This window comes from Phalacrocorax carbo, chromosome 4, assembly GCF_963921805.1.
Source record: "Phalacrocorax carbo chromosome 4, bPhaCar2.1, whole genome shotgun sequence".
Lineage (NCBI taxonomy): Eukaryota > Metazoa > Chordata > Aves > Suliformes > Phalacrocoracidae > Phalacrocorax > Phalacrocorax carbo.
Window position 1 is genome coordinate 64,887,370 of NC_087516.1, and position 21,575 is coordinate 64,908,944.

The 21,575-nt window shown below is 39.3% G+C and overlaps 1 protein-coding gene across 6 annotated transcripts in view; it reads right to left on the reverse strand.

Moving 5' to 3' along the window:
- Positions 1–21,575, reverse strand: part of INPP4B (inositol polyphosphate-4-phosphatase type II B) — a 338,027-nt gene that overhangs the window by 201,802 nt on the left and 114,650 nt on the right. For 4 of the 6 annotated variants that reach the window (XM_064450240.1, XM_064450239.1, XM_064450237.1 and 1 more), the window contains 2 exons: positions 11,338–11,422; positions 223–447 (listed from right to left, as the gene is read on the reverse strand). In XM_064450240.1, coding sequence (XP_064306310.1) covers positions 223–447; positions 11,338–11,422 — 310 coding nt within the window. The remainder of the gene's footprint in view (positions 1–222; positions 448–11,337; positions 11,423–21,575) is intronic. The other 2 variants (XM_064450242.1, XM_064450243.1) reach the window with 1 other exon arrangement.

A 21,575-nucleotide genomic window follows, 5' to 3' on the forward strand; every position in this document is an offset into this window, starting at 1 on the left:
GTAATCACACATTTGGTCCCCTGAAGGTTATCTGCATAAATCAAAATCTATCAGGTAATGATATTTAAAGATCATCTTCATCAGTTTACTTCCTCTACAACTGCACTTCGTCAAGCAACAAGTTAACAGCATTCTTTACCCTCTTTGTCACACTACCTGTACTGCTAGAGAGAGCAGGCCATTTTTATTGTATCACTCAATATAATGAGTCTATGCACTTACTCGTAAACTGTGGCTCTCCTAGACTGTCTAGTTGGGATGAAGGGAGAAACTGAGATGCTTCATCTGCTGATCTCTCCTCTTTGATTTCCATGATCAACCTCCGGAGCTGCTGTATTTTGTTCCGCAAACCTTCTGAGTTTGCCTCCCCCAGTGCCACAGCCCAAGATTCGCAATCTGGCTTTGATGCAGCTTCAAGGTAAAGATCGGGTTCTCCACTCTGAAACTCTGCACTCAGAAAACATAAACACAGTTTATAGGAACTGTCATTCAAAAGGGGGGTCATGAAAATATTGATGTCACACAAATTTCTTCTCATGGTCACAGAACCATCCACCTCTTGAATCGAACCCCAGTTCTTTCATACTCGGTGCAGCACTGTCTATCCACAGAGTGGTTCCAAAAGCAATTAACATATTGCTAAACTAGGTGGCAGAATCAAACTAAAATAGGAAATCCGCTTTTAGCACAGCTACCTGCTCGAGGCAGCAGAATCTATCAGAGCTGCTAACTTGAACAAGAATTTGATTTAGCAGGGGCAGCAGACATGGTTCTGACAGACAGTGGGATTCACCAGAATGAATGTGTCTATCATTTCTTCTGTTAGAGCTCTCCTTTATGCTCAGCCTCTCATTCATCCTTGCCAGAATACTGCTCAGCAACACATGGAGATAATTTAGCATGACATAGCTCCTCTGTGAAGACTCAACAGGTTGTATGCGGGAGCTTCTGACCTCATTACTATCCACATGTCGTTTGCTGTTCTGCCTGAAGTCTAGTTGTTTATTTATAAAATTTTCTAAGAACAAAAAAGGGGGTGGGGGGTGGTGCTGAAGCTCCCAAGGAATGTAGGAAAGTAGCAAGGGTCAGTCATTTGATTAAGATTAGCACAGGAAGAAAAAACACCTCTTAGGCATTTAAAAGTCTGTAGTATAGATGGCTTCACAGAGTCACAAATTCAATGTGACATCTAGTGCAACACACACCAAGAACAACAAACTGGGAAAGAAAGAAAAATCAATGCTTCTTTAAAAGAAGTTACCAACTGATTTAGAAACATAAAACTCTATAAAACACCTGTGCTACTGTATTAATAAGGACTGAAGTATTTGGTTGGACATCAAAATCATTTTGACCTAAATAAGCCATAGATCTTATTCCTGGGTGAAACAAAACACTTAAATGTTTTCATACTTAGGTCAAAAATCCAAACAACACAGAAAAAAAATTTTCAATACAAAATGAACTTAAATTCCCTTTTACTAACTTGAGTATCTAACCATGGGCACTTGCCCACATGTTATTCTAAACCTGTTTCCACTTCATAAACTGAGCATCTGCCACTTACCATTAACTCTGCTTTTCAATTGTTATGGGGGGGACAAAAGATGCAAACCTCAAGTCTGCAAGCCTCTTAGAACTGTGCTGGCACGAGTCCCAGTAGAGGTGGGACAATTTTTTTGTCTGGGGGTGGATCTAAGGAAATCTAAATGTGTGGTTGCAGCTGCTGCTAAGAATGCTAGATAAGATTTCACATACCAGTTGGACTATAGAATTCATGAGGAAAAACTGGAAAGAAGAGCAGAAAGTGGGGAAACATCTTTCTGGCTTCACAGGCAATTTTAAAAGTGCTAATAAGGATTCCAACTCTTAGCTCTAGCCTTGGTGCAGTCAGAAAACAAGGTATTCTGTTCTTGAGACAGAATATTAAAAATCTGAGGCAGTTCATCAGATCCTGTTTTATACACAAAATACATACTGGAGTGACCAAACCTGAACAAGCTTAGCTCTACTGTTTGTCAAAGATGAATGTAGAGACACAGAAGTTTCAGCTGTAAGCTTTTGTGTGATCTGCTACCACAGCTGAGCCATAAGGACAGCAACCTTCAAAAAGATTGCTAATTAGAAGAGCCAATAACTTGGCTGCTGCTCAGTAAGGTCTGCAACAGAACAGTGTTTCACTGACCTCAATGATTCAGAAGTTTGTTTTTATTTCGTAGTATTTTGGAGCTACCAGTGGAAAAAGAAAAGGAAAAAGAGGCAGTCATCCAGCATCAAGACCAAAATTAACCAGCAGTCATTTTAATTAAAAACAAAAAAAAAACTACCGGCGTACAAAACACCTGCTTATACCATTCAGCCTTTTAAAGCACAGACAATTTTAATAAAAGCACTTTGGATATCCAAGGTACCTTAACTAAGGCAAGACTGTCACACAAACAAGCCGACATTTAACAATCAAAATACAGATATATCAAGGTGTTCTTTTCTTTTTGCTCTTCATTTTTAAATGTAAATAGGAGCAGTGATCTTGTCTTGAAATATCCTACCACTAGCTAGATAAAAAACATCTGCTTTGGGAGGAAATCAGTGTTTTGCAATTGAAATCGTGCTATTTATGTTTACCTCTTAGCTGTGGAAATCAGACTGTCAAGCACAAAAGGCATACTGAATCACCCTTAATACGCATGGAACCAGAAATGGATAGTGAAATGCAGTAGGAGTGGGCATAATTCACTGTATTCTGATCTAACAGGTGCCAGTTTTGAGATCTGGAAATTCATTCTAAACTAGCACTTCAAAACACTACAGCCTGCTATGTTTGGATCTTTGGAGTACTCTGACAGCTAAGCTAAATTTTGAAAAGCAGATGAAAATACCTGAAAAAAATATTCATCACTGCAAACGTAGAAAGTTTCATTCTGCAGAACCAACAGCTAGTAAGTTATGTATTTCCCACGCAGTTTCAATGCATGTAATGTTTACGTACAACAAGTTCACATACCAGAAGAAACACAAACAATGTCCAAAATGCACATTGGCAAAAATGTCTGTTGCAATAAAGGAGCACACAGGTTTATTTATATAATAAAGACCATAATCTCTTTGCTTTTCTCTCCCAGATTGTTATGGTTACTATTATTTTAAATCAGCTGCATACAAAAAAATCCTAACAAGCTCAGACACATAATTCCAAGTTTCAGTAGGGAGACAATACTTAGCTGAAATGAGTCTTTCTGAAAATAAAACTAACAGACCCACAAGTATAAGGAAGGCCTCAAATGAGTGGTGGACATACAGCAGGACTATATTTGTAGTGAAACATTCTGAACGCAGGAGTATTTCATCAGTGGACAAAAGCACTTTATACTTTACAATTAAGGAGATACTGTAGAAAATACAAGTACGCAAGCATCCTTTGTTATGCTTCAGTGCTGGTCTGAGTTACCACAAGTTAGTTCTGAGGAAAAAAACTCCTGACCTTTTGAGAACACGTACTATTGAATTCAACAAGACCACTTCTTTATCTGGTATGCGTTCCTAGTTTTACTGTTCTGATAAAATTTTTTCAATAAAAGGACATGTAAGATTTAAGAGCATACAATATTAAGAAAGTTTTATATCTACTTGGCTATCTGCAATAGCAGAACAGTAATTTTCATTTTAGTGCTGGACATCCCCAGTGGGGTTTCAAGTTCAGTGGCATAAACCCAGGGAAGACATTCATACAGTTAAACACAATGGTTTCCTTTGCAAAACAAACATTCAACTTACTAACCCTAAATTGAAAGTGAAATTGTATATAGTTCTATCTTTACCCCTCTTTCTTCTTGAACCAAAGGTCTACATATCTACAAGAACCAACATAGGACCTTTTGACAGCTTGCATAAACTCGAGAAACAGAAAGGAAGGGAAAGATTCTGAGATCAGACACCAGGATATCGATGTAACCTACGGTTACCTGATAGTGTTTGTCCTGACAATAGATTAGTATATATCTAATTGAAATCACTATCTGTCTAAACCAACGTTTCACAAAGCTTTGTCCTCAGCTTTTCCCAAGGTATCTCATTTGTTTCCTGGAACCTAGCAGAGCGCTTAAAAGCAAGAGTACTGCTACTATACTACTTCCAATATTACGAGAGCAAATCTAAAAATCTGTGAAGTCAGACATACTCATCATACTTGCCATTAAACACTACTCTTCAATTGCAATAAATAACCAGGTATCAATGTCTCTTCTCGTTTCTCTACACTGCTGGTTCAGTTTTGAACTGTCCAGTTGAAAATAAATTAATGGTCACAGCTACTAGCCTCAGGAGGGGAAAAAAGGAAAGAAAAAAAAAACACAACCCAAGTATTACTAATTCTGATGCATGAAGTGATCTCTGAATGTTAGCACTGACACTTGGATAACGCAACTGGCACATGGATAATGCTGCAAGTGCCAAGGCATCTTGGCGAAATCTGTGGGAACAGATTCTGCAGCAGAGCATTCTGTGTTTGCGCTACAGCGGACGGACGCGGCACTTGGGACTATACAGACTCACATCCACTTGGCCAGCAGTGTTGCTATACACACATTTTGAAGGAAACTTTTGTAGTCTAGAAACTTCCCAACTTCCAGTGTCTGTAACTGTGTTCACACCCTTAGACTTCCCGTCCCTTGACACACAAAGTGGGCAGAAATAGAGACATCGCTTATGCTGACATTACAGAAAGCTAATGTGGTCCAGTGGCTACACTGCTTCAGGCACCTCCTTAAGTGGAGATACCTCACCAGCAGGTGCTTAGCAGCCTTTTCAGCAGCTTGCCCATCTTACTACTTTTCCTTGTTTCACTATCAGAGCCACAATCTGAGGCAAGAGCTGAGGAAGCAGATCGTGGAAAGCAAACATGTCTGTTCCCAGAGCCTGTTCTGATCAGAACTCTGTTCACCGACAACTCTTTTACTGAAGCGTGATCTCAACAAGTCTTTCTCCCACAGAAGCCCACAAAGTCATGGTCCCACAGGGCTTCTGCAGCTCAAACAAAGAATTCAAGCCCCCTGCTCAAATAGGACTGCTGTCAAACCAGGAAATAGCACAAGAAGAAGCTGAGATATCCCCCGTGGCACTGTAAAGCCTTTTCTACTATAACCCAACTGTCTAAAGTCAGAAAAGTTCATTTTGGTGTTAGTTCCAACATCCTCAAATAAATTTTTTTGTCCCCATTATTTTGCAATATTTTGTAATAATTATTACCGAATATTTTATTATGTTATATAATTTTATATCATATTTTACTTTGTAATATTTTGTAATAATTACATTGCCCAAGTTATTCAATTTAACAATAGCACTTGCCTCTTTTCTCTGCAAGGACTTTGATACTTCAGTTGTTTTAAAAATAAGACATTTTTAACAAGAAATTTGTTCTCAATGTTCTTAATTTTTAACATGTACTTGTTTGTAACTTTAATCATAGTCTCTTACACAGAAACCAGGATTTCTGTGAAGTCAGAAGTCATTAACTGAGTCACCAAAAAACACGTAGGCAGTTATTGGAGTTGACCTTTGTCTTTCAAAAGCCTGCAGTTTAATGGAAAGGCTTTTAAAATATAAAATAATAAAACAAAACAAGCACATTACCAAGGGTAGGGGTAAAACACTTTGGTTTTAAAGTTTTTTTCATTTATTATTAATTTTTTCTCTTAGGAAGGCTTTATTGTTTTATTTTATTAAATGTGTAAAAGTGACAGGAAGACTGATACTCTCTGGCTTGCTTTATTTTCATTAATGAGAGTTATAAGCATAAAATCATGTTGAACAGGGGAAAGAAGAAATTACTAGCAGGATTTAAATAAAACCATGTACAAAGCATATGGTCAGCATCCAGGACAACAGCTTCTCCTTTTCTAGAGGTTCTCTATTTTTCCTCCTATGCCAATATGCAAAGTAAGAGAATTGAAAAAGGTTAAAGGTTGTGTCTCTCTTTTCACACAGACCAGTGAAAAATAATTCTCAGTTGCTACCTCAGCAGCAGAAAATGGTTGAGAATATCAATGAGACACCGCCACTCTAAAATATAAAGGTCCATCACAGCTAACCAGCATATACTGTAACCAAATCTTTGATACGTAAATTATATCCGCAGGATATTTCTAATACAGACATCAGAGGCTTTTAATTCACAAAGCTGGCTGAATTCTATATGCTGACGCATTTCATGTTCAAATTAGTAGTGATGAAATCATCCCATGGTTACTCATGATGCTACGTTAATCTTCCTTTGGAAGTTACACTTTCAATCAAAGATAAAGAATTTAATTAAAAATTTTATCTTCAGGTTTTTTTTTTTATTATTTTGCAATACTGGAATAAACTTATATAAGTTACCATTATAATCTCCATTTAAGTTCCCACAGAAGCTCACAAAGTGCCTGAGGTATCTAAAATTAATATAGCGTGATACCCCAGGTTGACTACCGCAGTATAATACTTTGTTTCTTTTACTACCTGCAGGATTTCACACATGCCACACTGCTGCTCCCCTTGCGTTAAATAAATACCACACCTATGCTGGAAGCAATGCAGACCACACAAATATTTAAATATCACAATGGTATCTCAAGATCACTGAAAGGAAATACTGCCACGTTCACCAAAAGTACTAAGTGTGGCTTTTGCAAAGCAGTAGGCTGCTTTTGCTGAAAGGAAGTATATCACATCCCCAGCTGGACCATCAGTTTACCCTAAAAAAAAAGGCAGAATTCAGACATCTTGATTCTCTGCCTAGGTCTGCAACCTTAGCATGTGCCTCAGCTGCTCCACCTCTGAAACAGGGAGCGATACTGACATGCCTTTCCAAGCCACTACTATTGAGGGAAACAAAAAGCTCCAAGTTAAGTGGTTTACATACTACAAATGGCAAAAGGGAATGCTTGCCTTCTTAAGGGTATTTCTATATGCACACTTTTTTTTTTTTTCCCCTGATATACTGCAATATGTTTTAGATGACTGTCACCTTCCATCAAAAGCTCTGCCTTCTTCCTCTGCTCCCTTCCTTCCCCCTCACGCCTCACCAGCCTTACCTGGATGTTAGAGCTCTCACCTCCCTAGTTCTCACTAAGGGACCATACACATTAATGCAATTAATACAGTCTTAAAGGAATCTCTTATCCTGAAAAACGGAAGAGGATTACAGATCAAGGGAAGGCAGTCCTTGAATGCTGTCTCTCATGCATGATTTCACTTCATTGTGCCTGTGTCCCTTGAATTCATTCCCAATTTTGTGTCGTACAACATCACATGAAGGAAAGGGGGCAGTCGGAATTCTTTGCTCTCACACGCGTGAGGGTCTATACAACACAGTGGTCAACGTCAGATTGCTCAAACATCTGCCACACAGCTCTGACTGCCCTGTTCCAGAGAAACATAGCAGGGACCAAAAACTACCAACATTAACACAAATTTTTGTTCCTGGTTGCCTATCTTTTGCATCTTCTGCTCAAACATTGATGCACCTGGAAGTGGACAAAACACTTAAAGAAAATGCCTGACATAAATTAACCATGGTGTGTTGACCTTGGTAAGCTGGCAGCCACCCAGCTGCTCGCTCAGTCCCCCTCCTCAACATGGCTGGGGGAGGAAAGGAGCAGCAGGTCATGGGTCGAGATAAAACAGGGAGATCACTTACCAGTTACCATTATGGGCAAGGCACACTCATCTTATGGGAAAAATTATTTAATTTATTGCAAATTAAAAGGCTAGGGAGAAATAAAGACCTTCCACCACCACCCCCATTCCCCCTTTTCCCAGGCTCAACTTCACTCCTGACTGCTCCACCTTCCCCACACCCCGAACCCCATGGAAGTTTGAGGGCTGGGGTGGTTACAGTCCACCCATAACAGCCCCTCTCCACTGTTCCTTCCTCCTCACACTTTACCCTTGGTTGCAGCGTGGTCCCTCCACAGGCTGCAGGGGAATACCCGCTCTGCTGGGGTCCCTCCAGGAGCTGCAGGGGAATCTCTGCTCGGGTGCCTGGAGCACCTCCTCCCCCCCGTCTGCTCTCACTCTGGTGCTCACAAGGCCCTTTCTCACACATTTTTCCCTGACTGGTGAGCTTTCTGAAATACACCTTCCCCGAGGAGCCGAGCCATGCCCTGCGGTGGGTGTCTCAGAGCCGGCTGGAACCGGCCGAGCCCAGCACGGGGCAGCCCCGGCCGCTCCTCACAGAGGCCGCCCTGCAGCCCCCTCTGCCAGCACCTGGGCACGTAAACTCAGCGGGGTAACCACTTTTAGCAGGGTTTCCACGGTCCAGCAGAGTCATAGCTATTCTCTAAATCACTACAGTTATCTATTTCTGTGTCCGGTGAGGCTACAATGCCTGCCTGTATTGTACAAGGTGCAAGCCCAGATGGCGTTAACACGGTGGTTATTCCTGATGAGAATTGAAGGCAAGGCAGTTAACGTTGCACCGCTCAGTGCACAGTAGCAGTTTTCAGGTTTAAGAACTTTTTGGACAAAAGGGTTGAAATGCTCTCCTTACCACACTTTCCGGGATTTCAGAAATGAATCACGCTCGTGTGAACTGCCATGTTACATCAGATCCATCTCACACCAGTGTCTGATCTGTTCTGGTAATAGCAACCAGTTCGTGTCACGAGGGCATGCAAGCAACCAGCCGCATACAGAACAACAGTTCACCTGACAAATCTTTCTCTTTCCTCTCATGATCCACTTAGAAGCCTTTTGAGCGAGGTTGCTTTGGGAGCACTACACTTGAAGCACTGACAGGATTATCTGCTGCGACCACCTGACTGCTTCTATACTCCCCTTATGTTTCAGCGCCCACACCACCCTGAGGTGATGATCTGCTCCACAATATCACTAGATGTTGCATGAAAGTGCCTTATTTTTCCCCTCCATGTTTACTCTACTGCCCTTTATTATGTTCTCCTCTTAGATATTCCAGTTAGTCTCAATTTCTCACTCTTACTCATGTCTCCTAGGATTCAGCCCACAACTCAGAGAAAGATGATCGAGACAATCAGCCAAAAGCTCACTCTAAAACCAACCCCCACAGTTCTAAATTGAACCCCCAGCTGATTTCCTTCATCTTGCAGCATACAAGATGAAGAAAGTGCCCCTTCCCAGCCACACCACAAGTTAACTCTCACAGATAACTCCTTCCTTGGAGCTCCTGCTGTGTTCTGGCACAGCTCTTCTCTCTCTGTTCCATGAGGAATGTGACATCATAAGCAGGTATGTCCTCCTGTCCTGCTTGCACCTGAATCCTTTAAAGTCCCAGACACACATTTTAGAGCTTTTTTTGGTTCCCAATGGCCAATGGAGATTTATTGTGACAATGCGGCTAGTTTTTTTGTGACCAAAGCCACCGCTGACAGAGATCTCTCTTCTTAGTTCCTGAGTTTTACTTTTCTCCCCCTTTGTCTTCTGAATTTTGTTCTCTCCTACGGTACATAGATTACTGTTCCACTTCTTTTGCTATTTCATCCTCACTCAGTGCACAGTATATCATCTTCATTTGTTTTCAGTTTTGTTCTAAATCTCATAATAATCTGGCTTTCTTTTTCTTTTCCCATCCAACAAATCATAAGACAGGCTGTTGACCTTGTTCTCCAGCACAGGAAAACTGCCAAGCTTGAAATCCATTTCTCCTCTACCTGTCTGTCACTTCCTCCATCTTCTGTTGTATTTCTTTGGTCGCACCCCAGGCATTCATCATCATTTGTTGGCCCTGCATACCTGGAGTGTTCTGTACGGTTTTCTCTTTTCTCCTTTAATATGTTTTTAGAGGCTAGACAGAATGCCACCCTTACCTCTAACCACACCACTGACCTTCAAAAACTTTGTTTTGGAAAGTCTGTCTCTCAGTTAGCAATTTCTGTTTCTAACTATGCAAGCATATTTCTTCCTCCACACATATTCAAAGCCTCTTTTCCTCCACAGGCAGCATCAAGTGCTTACTCAGTATTCATTGTTGTCTACTTCCCCAGTTTTTGGACTTAAAACCTGCCAGTCTTGCTGCCACGGAAACGTTCCTGTTTCCACGCTTCAAGGCTAATTGAAAGAGTCCTGTCGGCAATTACAGCCATAGCCTTGGTTCAGTTCAGTAGCATCATGTTCAAACATTGTAAAAGCGCCAGAAGGGAACTGATGTGAGTGTATATATATACAATCAGACTGTAACATCACCACCTCATAAAGCTGATTATTCCAATCAATGAATTGGACTCAATAAGGGCGTATTTAGAAAAGTCATTTGTAATCATTCAGCTCTTACAGTTTGGCAAAACAATGTTTCCAAATCCAGAAAGAAGTCCTTTTTGATCCAGGACCTCAACATCAGGCACAAGACGTAAGATTTAATTCCACTACTAACACTGCAGGATTTGAGCTACTCCCCAGAATACTACCCAGAAAAGGATCAACCCCACAACAAATACATTTTAAATCACTGCCTTCTCAAACGTGACCAAACACTAGGAATTACTTCAAGAATCACTTTATGAGGACAGAAGTTAGCATAATTAATGCAACATTTTCCTTGAAGTGGATTGGAGGTTTTGGTGAGTATAAAAACAAGAACTTTTACTAAACATAAAGCTGGCCATCAAGCCCACAAATGAAGTGTAACCTTTTTTCGCCTGTAGCTAGTTTTACCAGCCTACCAAAGCTGTTCTTAGACCATTGCAGCTAACAGAAAATGGCAAATTGTTCGAAGGACTTCAAAATTCTGCAGTGGTATCAGAAAGAAGCACATCATAAAAATTTTCTAACACAACAGTTATTTGAAAAAACTACATCAGCATTTTCTCCAAATAAAATCCTTCCACTAAAATAATGATTCTGATGTCTATGGAATGACTAACTTTTTTCCTCTGTTTTTAATAATTTTATTAACGAAGAGTTAATAGAAGGTGAGAAAACCAGGAAACCTTTCATTTAATAGGGAGGTTGGCCATGATTAATCATTCAAGAATAAGATGAATTGGCTATACATCAACATAAAACCCCTATTGTACATAATACCTAACAAAACAGAACCTCAAACTTCTATTTATTATCAGAGGAATGGAATGACATACAACTGTCACTTCAGTTTAGAAAAAGTAAAAAAATAGCTTTTAGGATTTTCTTTTCAGCCATGAATTCAGAGATAAGCAGTATTTAGATGTATGCATCTAACAGATAACAGGATATATTTTAGCTAAGTTTTTAGCAAAGTTTCAATGTCTGGGTGGTTGGAGTTTTTTGTTGTAATTTTTGTTGACAGAAATAATAATAATTTTTTTAAAAAAATCACACTGAACATACTGAGCTGTGACTTACTGAGAACTATTGAAACATCTGTTTTATTCCTGAACTCCACAACCCAGCAGCGCTCCAGGATTAAAACTTCAGAGGCTTCAGAACTCTGTGAGACAAAGATGACAAAACATTAGGATTTAGAATCTGACTGGGAAGTCCTTCTGTTTGTCTGTTCGCAGCCAACACAACATGTAGATATAAAGACAACAAAGCCTAACAGTCACTAGGCAGATGGATGCAGGCATTCTTAATTACGGATCTGTGTCATCCTACTTCAGCTCAACGAGCTATAATGGGAATAAACTGCTAGAAAAGATCATGCAGGAAACTAAGAAAAAAGGAACTCAGCAGTTAAGTTTTTTCATATTGTAGATATTCACAACTTTAGGTGCCACCTCATTCCTAAGCAAATCAGGCAAGCCCAGCTCACTCCAACTTCCATATTTACTAATTAGGCTGAATCACATATTGGATTCTATTCAAAAAGTAGGATACTTTCAAGTGAACAAAATAACATGCGATCTTACAGTAGGCATTTGTCTTCCATTTTTAGTTAAAAGGGATTTCTTTATCATCACTTTAAACTTTGAATGTTGTCTCTGGCAATGCAATTCAAATGGTATTAAGTGATATAGACCTATTGCAGAGTGCAATTTGATACAAATTACCACTATCATTTTTTGTGAGTGCTCCGCAGAGAAGATGCAGACTCTTCTAGTTTAGTAACTGTGACTCATTTTTCAGAAGAGTGAAGCTATCAATCACTCCCTCAGAATTAATCTTTTTTCCCTTAAAATTTTTATTATCCATTTTTTATCCCTAACAACTGGTAACAAATAAGCCTTAGAGCACGCACCCATATGCTTCCTCATTGCAGGTTCCCAACATGAATGTTGCAGAGCTCATTCTCTACTTCAGTGAGATTCTGCAGGGATTAATGTAAATTCTTATTTTAGCATTCCTTCCTCAGGTACTTCTTTATTCCAAGTGATTCTAAAGATGAAAAATTTTTCATATTGCAGACCAATTTCACCCAAAGCCCGAACTTCAGTTCCACATATTTGACACTTAATGAATGACTTCATTAAAAAGTTCACATTTGTAAGACCTGCCTAATATACACAAGTTCTCTTGTCTCCCTCTTTCTCTGCATTTATACTATGTTATTTGGCCTGCCAGAATCAGACTCAAACTTTTTTGCCAAGAGTTTCACATTCAGTTTTAAATGGATGGCTTGATCCTGCATTTTCTCACAAAAAGACCCTTTACTTACCCAGTAATACCATTGTCTTTCATGAGCAAAAAGTGAAAATTTAATAACTACAGTAAGACTGATGAGTAACAAACAGGTAATATTCCAGAAAGTCTAACAACAACTTCCTTGAGAAGTTCTATATTTATTCCCTCCCTCCCACCTTTCATCATTTATTAAATGACTACTCCAAACCTAGTTATTATCAAAGCATAAATCAACATCCAAAGGTGACAAAAGGTTAAAATTAAACAGAGGACCAGGGAAAAAGCACATGATGCTATATCAAAATATGCCAGAAATCAAGAGAGAAGGTTTAAGAGACTAAGAAAAAGCAGTCAGACTTATCTAGAAAGCCACTTGTGCATTGACTACTTTGAAACATTATTCAGGCTGGCTGGTCTAAAAGGGATGTATTGTCCTGTAGACTGGAAAAAAAAAACCACCGGCTAATTGATTGTTTTGGGGAAAAAAAAAAAAAAAAAGAGAAAGGAGTGAAACAGTGCAGTGACTTCTCAGAGAAATTCAAGTGCTACCTTGGGAATTTTTTTATTTATAGAATCTGGCAAGTTGAGCATACCTGGTAACCTTCTCAGGTGCTATTGAGTGAGGCATTCTTTGAGGTTCTACAGGGAAAGTAAAATACAAGAAGTGTTTAAGAGAAACAGCTGAAGTCAGCTTCAGAAAATAGGCAATAGTTCAAAAAACAAACAGCAGACTAATTAGTAAGAGTTCTCCACTGCAATGATGCTGATAACTATTTCAATTCTTTAGATTTTGAAGCAAGATATCAACATGATACAGTTGCACAGATAACCCTTGCTTGAGAAGTGGATAATGCAGCCCAATTCCTTCAAGAGCTGGCAATCTTTCAGAGAAGGTATGACCAAAAGAAGGGGTTTATTTCAGACGTTAACAAAGCTCTGAGCCAATTAAACACTCAGCTGTGAGTACATGAAAGACCTATCCACTCTGTGTCCAAAAAATAGTCAACGCTAACAGTTTTTCCCCTTTTCATCCCTAAAGAAAATGGTTTCTCTGCTGATATTCATGCCCCGCAGATGAAACATGCAAACGTGACAACTCCTTAGACTTCACATTTCCTCTAAAATATGTATCCGCAGTAAGTGGAAGCCTGTCAGCATATAAAGAGAAGCAACTCCCTGATGCACAGCTTTCAGGCAAGTCAGGTGTTCGGAAAGGTCAGGGATAAAGAATCACAGCTTCCACGTAGCTCAAGTCGCTGCCAAGACTTAAAAGGCTTGATGTTTGGATTTGTATATGAAAGGCATACATATAACACAAACAAATTGGCCAGTGGTTAGCAAAAAATAACTACCAAATAATTAACAAGAATTTGTATTAATAAGGTTTGCCTCACAATGCAGTCGACTTACATCAGTAACTAGAAACACAGGTGACAGTTCAGAGTGTTTTAAGCTTTCTGCATTTTGATACGGCATCTGCTGCAGCACAAGAGCCTCTTAAGAGACAAGTTACTCCACACCCTACACCAGCAGAAGCTGGAATGAAACAATGCTGCAACTTCAAACGAACCTGAATGCTTTTCCAAGGTACACAATCAAGTACGGTGATCAGAGAATATGCATTTACTTTTTCTGTACATGAGAGGGAACAAGAAGGGAAACAAAAAAAAGAGGGAAGAGCATAAGGCTGCCAGAACAGAAAGTATATGTTGCTGCAAAGCATCTCCCGCAATCCACCACAACACTGAAGAAAAAGACCTTCAGAATTACTACTATTGCAGACTTTTCTTCATTTAGATGAGCTATGCTCTGTCACACAGAAAGCTAACAAGAAATTTATTTACAAATGAAATTACGAAATTGTAATCAAGGGAACCATTATGCGTATCTGATAGAGATCAGCTTTGTTTTTCAGTATCTGAAGAGATCCAAAGTGCGCATAATATGAGCTTATTTAGACTAGCTATTTTTTTTTTCCCTAGAGTCTCTATGCATGGTAAATAGGATCAAAATCAGCTCTGTAGTTATGTGTTACAATCCAATATATTGGGTTTTTTCTTCCTGCCATTGGTAATTTTGGATAGTTGTTATTAAAAACTTAGTGGATCCATCCAAATGCCAAACAGCAACTAGGCCTTTATACTATTACTTCTTTCTAAAAATATGGACAAAGTCTATAGGTGCCCCACCACCCCCAGATCAGGAAATTGTTCTAAAACACCTATTTGAGGAGGAAATTAAATTATTCATAAATCTAACTTAAATATCGTAGTAAAATGGCTAAAGCAGAAGAGTGCCCAAAGCCTAGAACGAGCACAAGCCCTTTCAATTTACTTCACCAAACGATTGGCCAAGCTTTGCCATCAGTGTGCTACTGTAAACCCAAAGTACTACCGTACTACTAAACCCACTACTGTCTACTGTAACTGTCGTGAGCTTCAAATCAGAGGAGTGAAGACATCCCTGTTTCTATGGAATCCATGCCTAAAACTGAAGTAAGAGGTAGTTGTACCAAAACAGGCAAGTAGATGTCTGCTAACTGCATATTCATACCTACATAAATGTACACCATTCCTTTTAATGTAAAGGAAGCTTATAGGTATTAAACTGGCAGCCATCATTCAAGTACCTAGCTCCAGATTCATGAGCAATCTGATGTATACATTGCATAGAGAAGTTTTCCGACAGAGTAAAACATAGCATTTTTGCAGTTAGCGTAAAAACTGAAAACACGTTCTACAGCAGTGAGGGAAGCACACAGTATTTGAAATTACATTGCTACGTTTTATCAGTTATCTCTAACTATATGCACCGAACCTGAAACTATGTTATTGCAGACTCCAGCCTGCCATTTTTCAAAAAAAGCTTTCAAAAAATGAAAGCACTGAGAGACTTTTACATCTGTCAGAGTGGCACGTTTGAGCTATTTTTGAATTCCTGTAAATCTGACTTGATGTACCATTGTAGAGGGGAGGAAGTATGTCATTATGAAAGGGTTTTACAATAGGAGATTTGTTGCTGGGGGGGGGGGGGGGGGGGGGTGTGTGTGTGAAATCTACTGTTAGCGCTATCAAGTCAAGAACTAAACTGACAGCTAAAATTAGAAGAGACATTCCAAGCAATTCCTCTGTGTTAAAACAGTAAGCAGAAAAGTAAACCTATAGGACTGTAGAGAAAACAAACACTACAGACAGTAAAAACTCTTCTAATAAAACAGTATAAAAAGCCTCCACAGTCAACCAGGGGCAGTGTGCGTTTGTGTGTGAATTTCACAGTTTATTTTATTTTAAAAGCTTATTTTTGCAAACTTCAAAGAATTAATCAAAAGCATTATAGAGTAGGGATGCTACACACACCAATCTACTTATCATGCTCTTCAAATCAATTACTTTCTGCCTGCATTTATCAGTATTCCTATGATTAAAAACAAGTTAAAGACAGAAATTTTATGGGAAGGTAACAAAAAATAACTAAAACAGACAAAATTAAAGTCACACAGAAGTAACACAAAAGACTGTTAGGGAACAAAAAAGCCCCAAAACACTCTCAAAATGCAAATGACAAGAATTGGTTTTAGTTCTTGCTGTCTGTTGAAGAAAGTATTTGTAACAGAGGAGACTGCCTGAAGGGCCTGGTAGCAGCAGGTGAAGTTCATCAAGTTATTTTGAACCCATGTCATCTCATTTCTTTCCCAAACTGCAGAGTCATCACTGTCCGCCACTTATTAGAAGACATACCTAATACCTTCAGTGGAAGCCTTAGAGTAAAAGTTGGCGACCCAGGAAACCTGAAAGACCAGGTGTTTGGGCACCTACAAGGCTGCTTTCAGTAACGTACAGGCTAAGTGCCTAACCTGCAAGGCTCTTGCCTTGCCTGCTCTTCATTAGGGACTCTTCCATCGTTCTACCATGTACCTACATCCCCCGACTGCATAAACCAGTGCCCTTAGACTGCTACCGAAGGCTGGCTTCCCAGGAGGAGAGCTAGAAGTCGGTGTGAATAGGCATGACGATATGGCTGCTACCTCTTGGCATCCCTACAGTGTGACCAAAGGTCTGCAACATATGATGGTATTAACGATAGCCTACTGCCAACCTAGCTAGCTCTGACACCAAGAGCAGCAAAGTTCTAATGGTGTTAAAAATGGCACAAGCTGTACAACTTGCCTATGATCCCGAGTTTTTACAGCTTTGCCGGTACTGGCAAATGACCTAGTCAGATTGATACTAGCTCAATAATGTATGCAACACTCAGGTCGTGCTTTTGACTACACTATAAACATTACCACCTACGTCTGCTATTTCAGTGTTAGCACAGATAAGGTTCATCACTCCACTGTTAATGCACAGCTTTTTTTATATATATGTGAACAAGCAAAAAGCAACAGGATTTGTCAGGGTAATTTCATTCACAAATAGAAAAGCTAATAGTCTTAAAATGCAGGCAGTTACAACATATTTCTACAGCAATATATCCATTACCAAACAGATCAAAATACACTGTTCTAATTTTGAGGTATTAACCAGTGACTGCATGACACACGCAAGCATATAATTTGCAGAATTAAAAACAGCCCTTTAAATACTGGCAAGCAGTGTTCGACAATCCGAAATCTCCTTTAATATTACATATTCTTCTGCCATATTAATACTCCCACACTGTGTCTATTAAGTATTGCAAAGCCTATGACCCAAGCTGCGTGAAAAGGAAGAATATGCTTCCTGTGCATCTGATGAGGTACTTCAATTATTCCAGACAGGCTGTAACCTCGTAGTTCATTGCAACCACCTTTACAAACTGTCAGCTCACTGAAAGACATTCAAATAATCTTTTTCAAAAAATGCCCTACCCCCTGTGATTAAACCATCATGCAATGCTAGCAGATAGCAGCCTCATGCTGCCAGTATAATACCGCTAATCTGCATTCACTCTGGAAAAATGTTGATTTACGTCACTGAACAAATCCTGCAGAAGAGAGAAGTACTTTGAACAGACTACCACCTTTAACAAATGTGAATACCTAACCAATAGTAATTTTCTTTTCAGTTTCAAAATGCATTAGTAGCAATAATAATAATGTACAAATACACATGCTCTTAATCCACACCCCACATTCAGTTTAATATGCATGAGCATAATTAAAAAATTAAAATTAAACACTTCGTTCATCCTACACACTGCTCCAAACAATCTCAAATTACCCTTTCTAGCTAAAATTTAATTATACATAGTTCAGATATGAATTAGTTAAGTTTTTCAAAGTTACATTTTGGTGCAAGATTCCAGTGCTGTATCACAACACATACCTCAGATAATATGCTTTTTAAAAAAAATTCTCCTCCTTTGTTCTACACTTTTTGGCTGTCATTTAAAAAACGTGTTATTAATCTCTGGCTCAGTTCCCAATATATTGCCTTTTCACTTCAAAAATAGCTTAAAATAAGAATTAAATGTTAAGTGTATTTTAAAATTAGGTGTGACACCTTAATTACAGCTTTTACCAGTTTCAGCAGTACCAGGGAAGTAAGGAAGGCAGAATACAAAAACATTATTGCTGCAGGTATTGTGTGTTTGTAAAACACATTATCTTTGGATATTTAAAAGTGGACAATGAAGGTTGTTTCTTTCTACTGGTAAGATTTCTTACAAGTTTTACCATTTCACTGTGAAACTTGCAATATCTAGCATAACTTTCAGTAACTCTCAGTTCCAGGAGAGTTCTTCCAGGAGCCACAATATCACAATATATTTATTCTAAATCTCAGGCTTCCTGCAGGAAGGGAATAGTAGTAAAAAAAAAAAAAAGCCAAAACCAAACACCACCAAACTTAAAACCCATCAGACAACAAAACCACACCCCAAGCACCCTAAACACAACGTTTCCAGAGATCTTTTTGTTGCTTTTAAAAAGATGTGCATGATTAAGCCAAACTCCTAATTTTTCAGGGCCATAACTTCTTAAATCTTGAGGTGATAACACCACGCTTGTGAAAGAGAGACATCCAAAATTTCCTTGCTGAAGTTAATTTGAGTCACAAGAGCTTACACCTCCTGCATTAAGAAAGATTCAGATGAAACAACTGGTTTTATAAATTACTCCGTCCTTCAAGAAGGCCAAGGAGTGAGAATGACGGGAAGACCACCAACCAGTCCTCAGGGACAAGTTCTCTGCTAAGTTCATTATGCCTCGTTGATGCAGGGAGATATACATACCTCTGCAGGGTAACATCTAGCTTGCAGAAAGATTAGCAGAAAATAAAATTGCATTCTTCTGAAGAGAAAGAAAAAAATATTTCACTGAAGTGTTCGAGAAAATAAATGTTTTACTGGTTTTGGTACAGTTGACTAACAACAAATGAGTTTCTCCTGATACTTAGGACACACAAAGTAAGTTTATTGGTAGCCAACATATTATGATTTCCTTTTAAGCAACAAATTTCAGCTGTGGGCTATTATAAATAAATAAGCAAACAAATACTAATGGATGTACTCATTGCACTCCCTACATGAGAACAAAAATCCTACCTGAATGGTTAACAAGCTTTATTTGGTCATTTCAATTCAGTACCAATTTCAGCCCAAACAATACTGTGCTGGGAAGACCCAGTTAAAAGAAACATCATATTTAACACTAGGACAGTTCTGGCTATTTGACTTTAACATGCAAAAAAGTGCAAAAATAAAAGCATTTCAAGCACCAGTAGGCAGGCCCAAATTGGTATCAGTGGAAAGGGGATGCACTTACAGATCTCTTATTCCTCTGGCAAACTCTACTGAGCAAGATTTTACTAGCTCTGATTGCCAGAAGACTGACAAACCAGGGTATGATGACAATGACTGCACTCCATTGCTATGATATTTCCCTTGGTATTGAGAAGAACAAACAGGACTTCTAGCATGAGGGCACCAAGGAACCACTGGAATGGGACCAACAGGCGATTCAAAGTCCCCACTTGCAATGAGGGGCTGGAGGGAAGACCACTGTCATGAATATGAGTATATTTCAGTATGCAAGTACGAAGGAAGCGGACAAAACCCCAGGAGCCAAGCAGACAACTGGGAACAATGGTTCCCTGACACAGGGTCTGAGCATAGGCTGTATAGCCCCTGCAATAAAGAAGGTGAGAAACAAACACCTTTTCTGGGTTGCACTGAGTCTCATGCTATTAAATGCATGTTGAAATTAATCTAGCTATAAAAACATCTGAAAAAAAGACTCTTAGTAAGCTGAAATGGTTGCTATTGGCAGTACCCAAAATACAACAGGCATGAAAAAGAGTGCTACGGAAAGTTCATGAGTAAGGAGAATAGGAGAGAAAGGAGCACGTGCTGGGTATAGTACATTTAGCCCACAGCCATAACAACCTCCTTGACTCCCTAGCGGTTCCACCTAAATTAGGATAGCATAAGGTCTTTCATGTTTCTAAAACTGCTTGCTGAAAAGCTAGAGGATGCTTGCCACTGAACTGTATCAGGGAGGGGACAGAGTTACACCATGTGCCTGACAAATGCATCCTGATCCTGAAGAAATTTTGGGGCACTACGACCCCTCTCCACTCTCTTGGGTGTAGATGATTTTCAACTAAAGGAAACCCTGCACAACGCTCCACACAAGTTCATGAAAGGGACATTTCAGACAGCACGAGCTCTGGAAAACAGTTTCCTTTACCTAAGCTAGTTCATTTTTTCCTCACAAATTTGAAATCTTTCCATGGTTCAGATGCTTAATTCTGATTTAATTCCAAAACAGGGTACCTGTTTTGTCAGAAAGTGTTTAAAGAGATGGTCCAAATTGATAGACAAAAATAAAGAAAAAGGAAAGGGAAAATACATACTTAGAGCAATTTGATTTGGTAACTTATACCCCCCATTTCAAAGCAACCATCCTTCAATTAATAATTTAATTAACTTAGGGCAATTTCCCTAATTAATTCAGAAAAGCAGTTTCTTGCAGCTTATTACCTGCTTTTCATTCTGAATTTGGGTCACATGAATGGCAGGCATACAATGAACCCAACCCAAACTTTCTAACCTCTGTGTTACTTGACTGCTCTTGTGAAACATGAGCCTTAAATAAGAGCACTTCAGCATAATTCACATTTCAAAATATAGACCAAGACTGTTTCTTCTGCCAGTCTCTGGCTGATGGTCAAAATATATCCATTTGAAAGGCCAAGCAACCTAGAACCTTACGAAGATATAATATTACAAGTGGCTTAAGCTAACAGCAGCTCTGGTGAAAGCTCTATACATATAGGTAATGTGTTACCAATGCACATAAACACAGCATTGAATAGAGCAATCAGTAACAGCTTTGTATATTTATTACTGAAGATAAATAAAAGATTATTATTTTCTTTTACAGTGACTCTCCCCATCAAAAAACCAACTTGCAAACACCAAATCAAAACAACTGGATGTAGTCTAATACTTTTACTTATAAACAGTTACAGTTGGCTCCATGTTTGGCTGAAGTTCTTCACAGAATCACAGAATGGCTGAGACTGGAAGGGACCTCTGGAAGTCATCTGGCCAAACCCCCCTGCTCAAGCAAGGCCACCTAAGGCCAGTTGCCCAGGACCACGCCCCAATAGCTGTTGAATATCTCCAAGATGGAGACTCCACGGCCTCTCTGGGCAACCTGTGCCAGGGCTTGGTCACCTGTAGAGTGAAAAAGTGTTTCCTGATATTCAGAGGAAACTTCCTGTGTTTCAGTGTGTGCCCATTGCCTCTGGTCCTGTCACTGGCCACCACTGAATAGAGCCTGGCTCCACCATCTTTGCACCCTCTCTTCAGGGTGCAAAAACACATCATTAAGATCCCTCCTGAGCCTTCTCCTGGGCTGATCAGTCCCAGCTCTTTCAGCCTTTCCTCATATGACACATGCTCCGATTCCTTAATCTTTGTGGCCCTTCATTGGACTCTCTCCAGTATGTCCACGTCACTTGTACTGAGAAGCCCAAAGGCAACATCAAGCCCAGAACTGGACATTTCTTATAACATAACAATTACATAGTTTA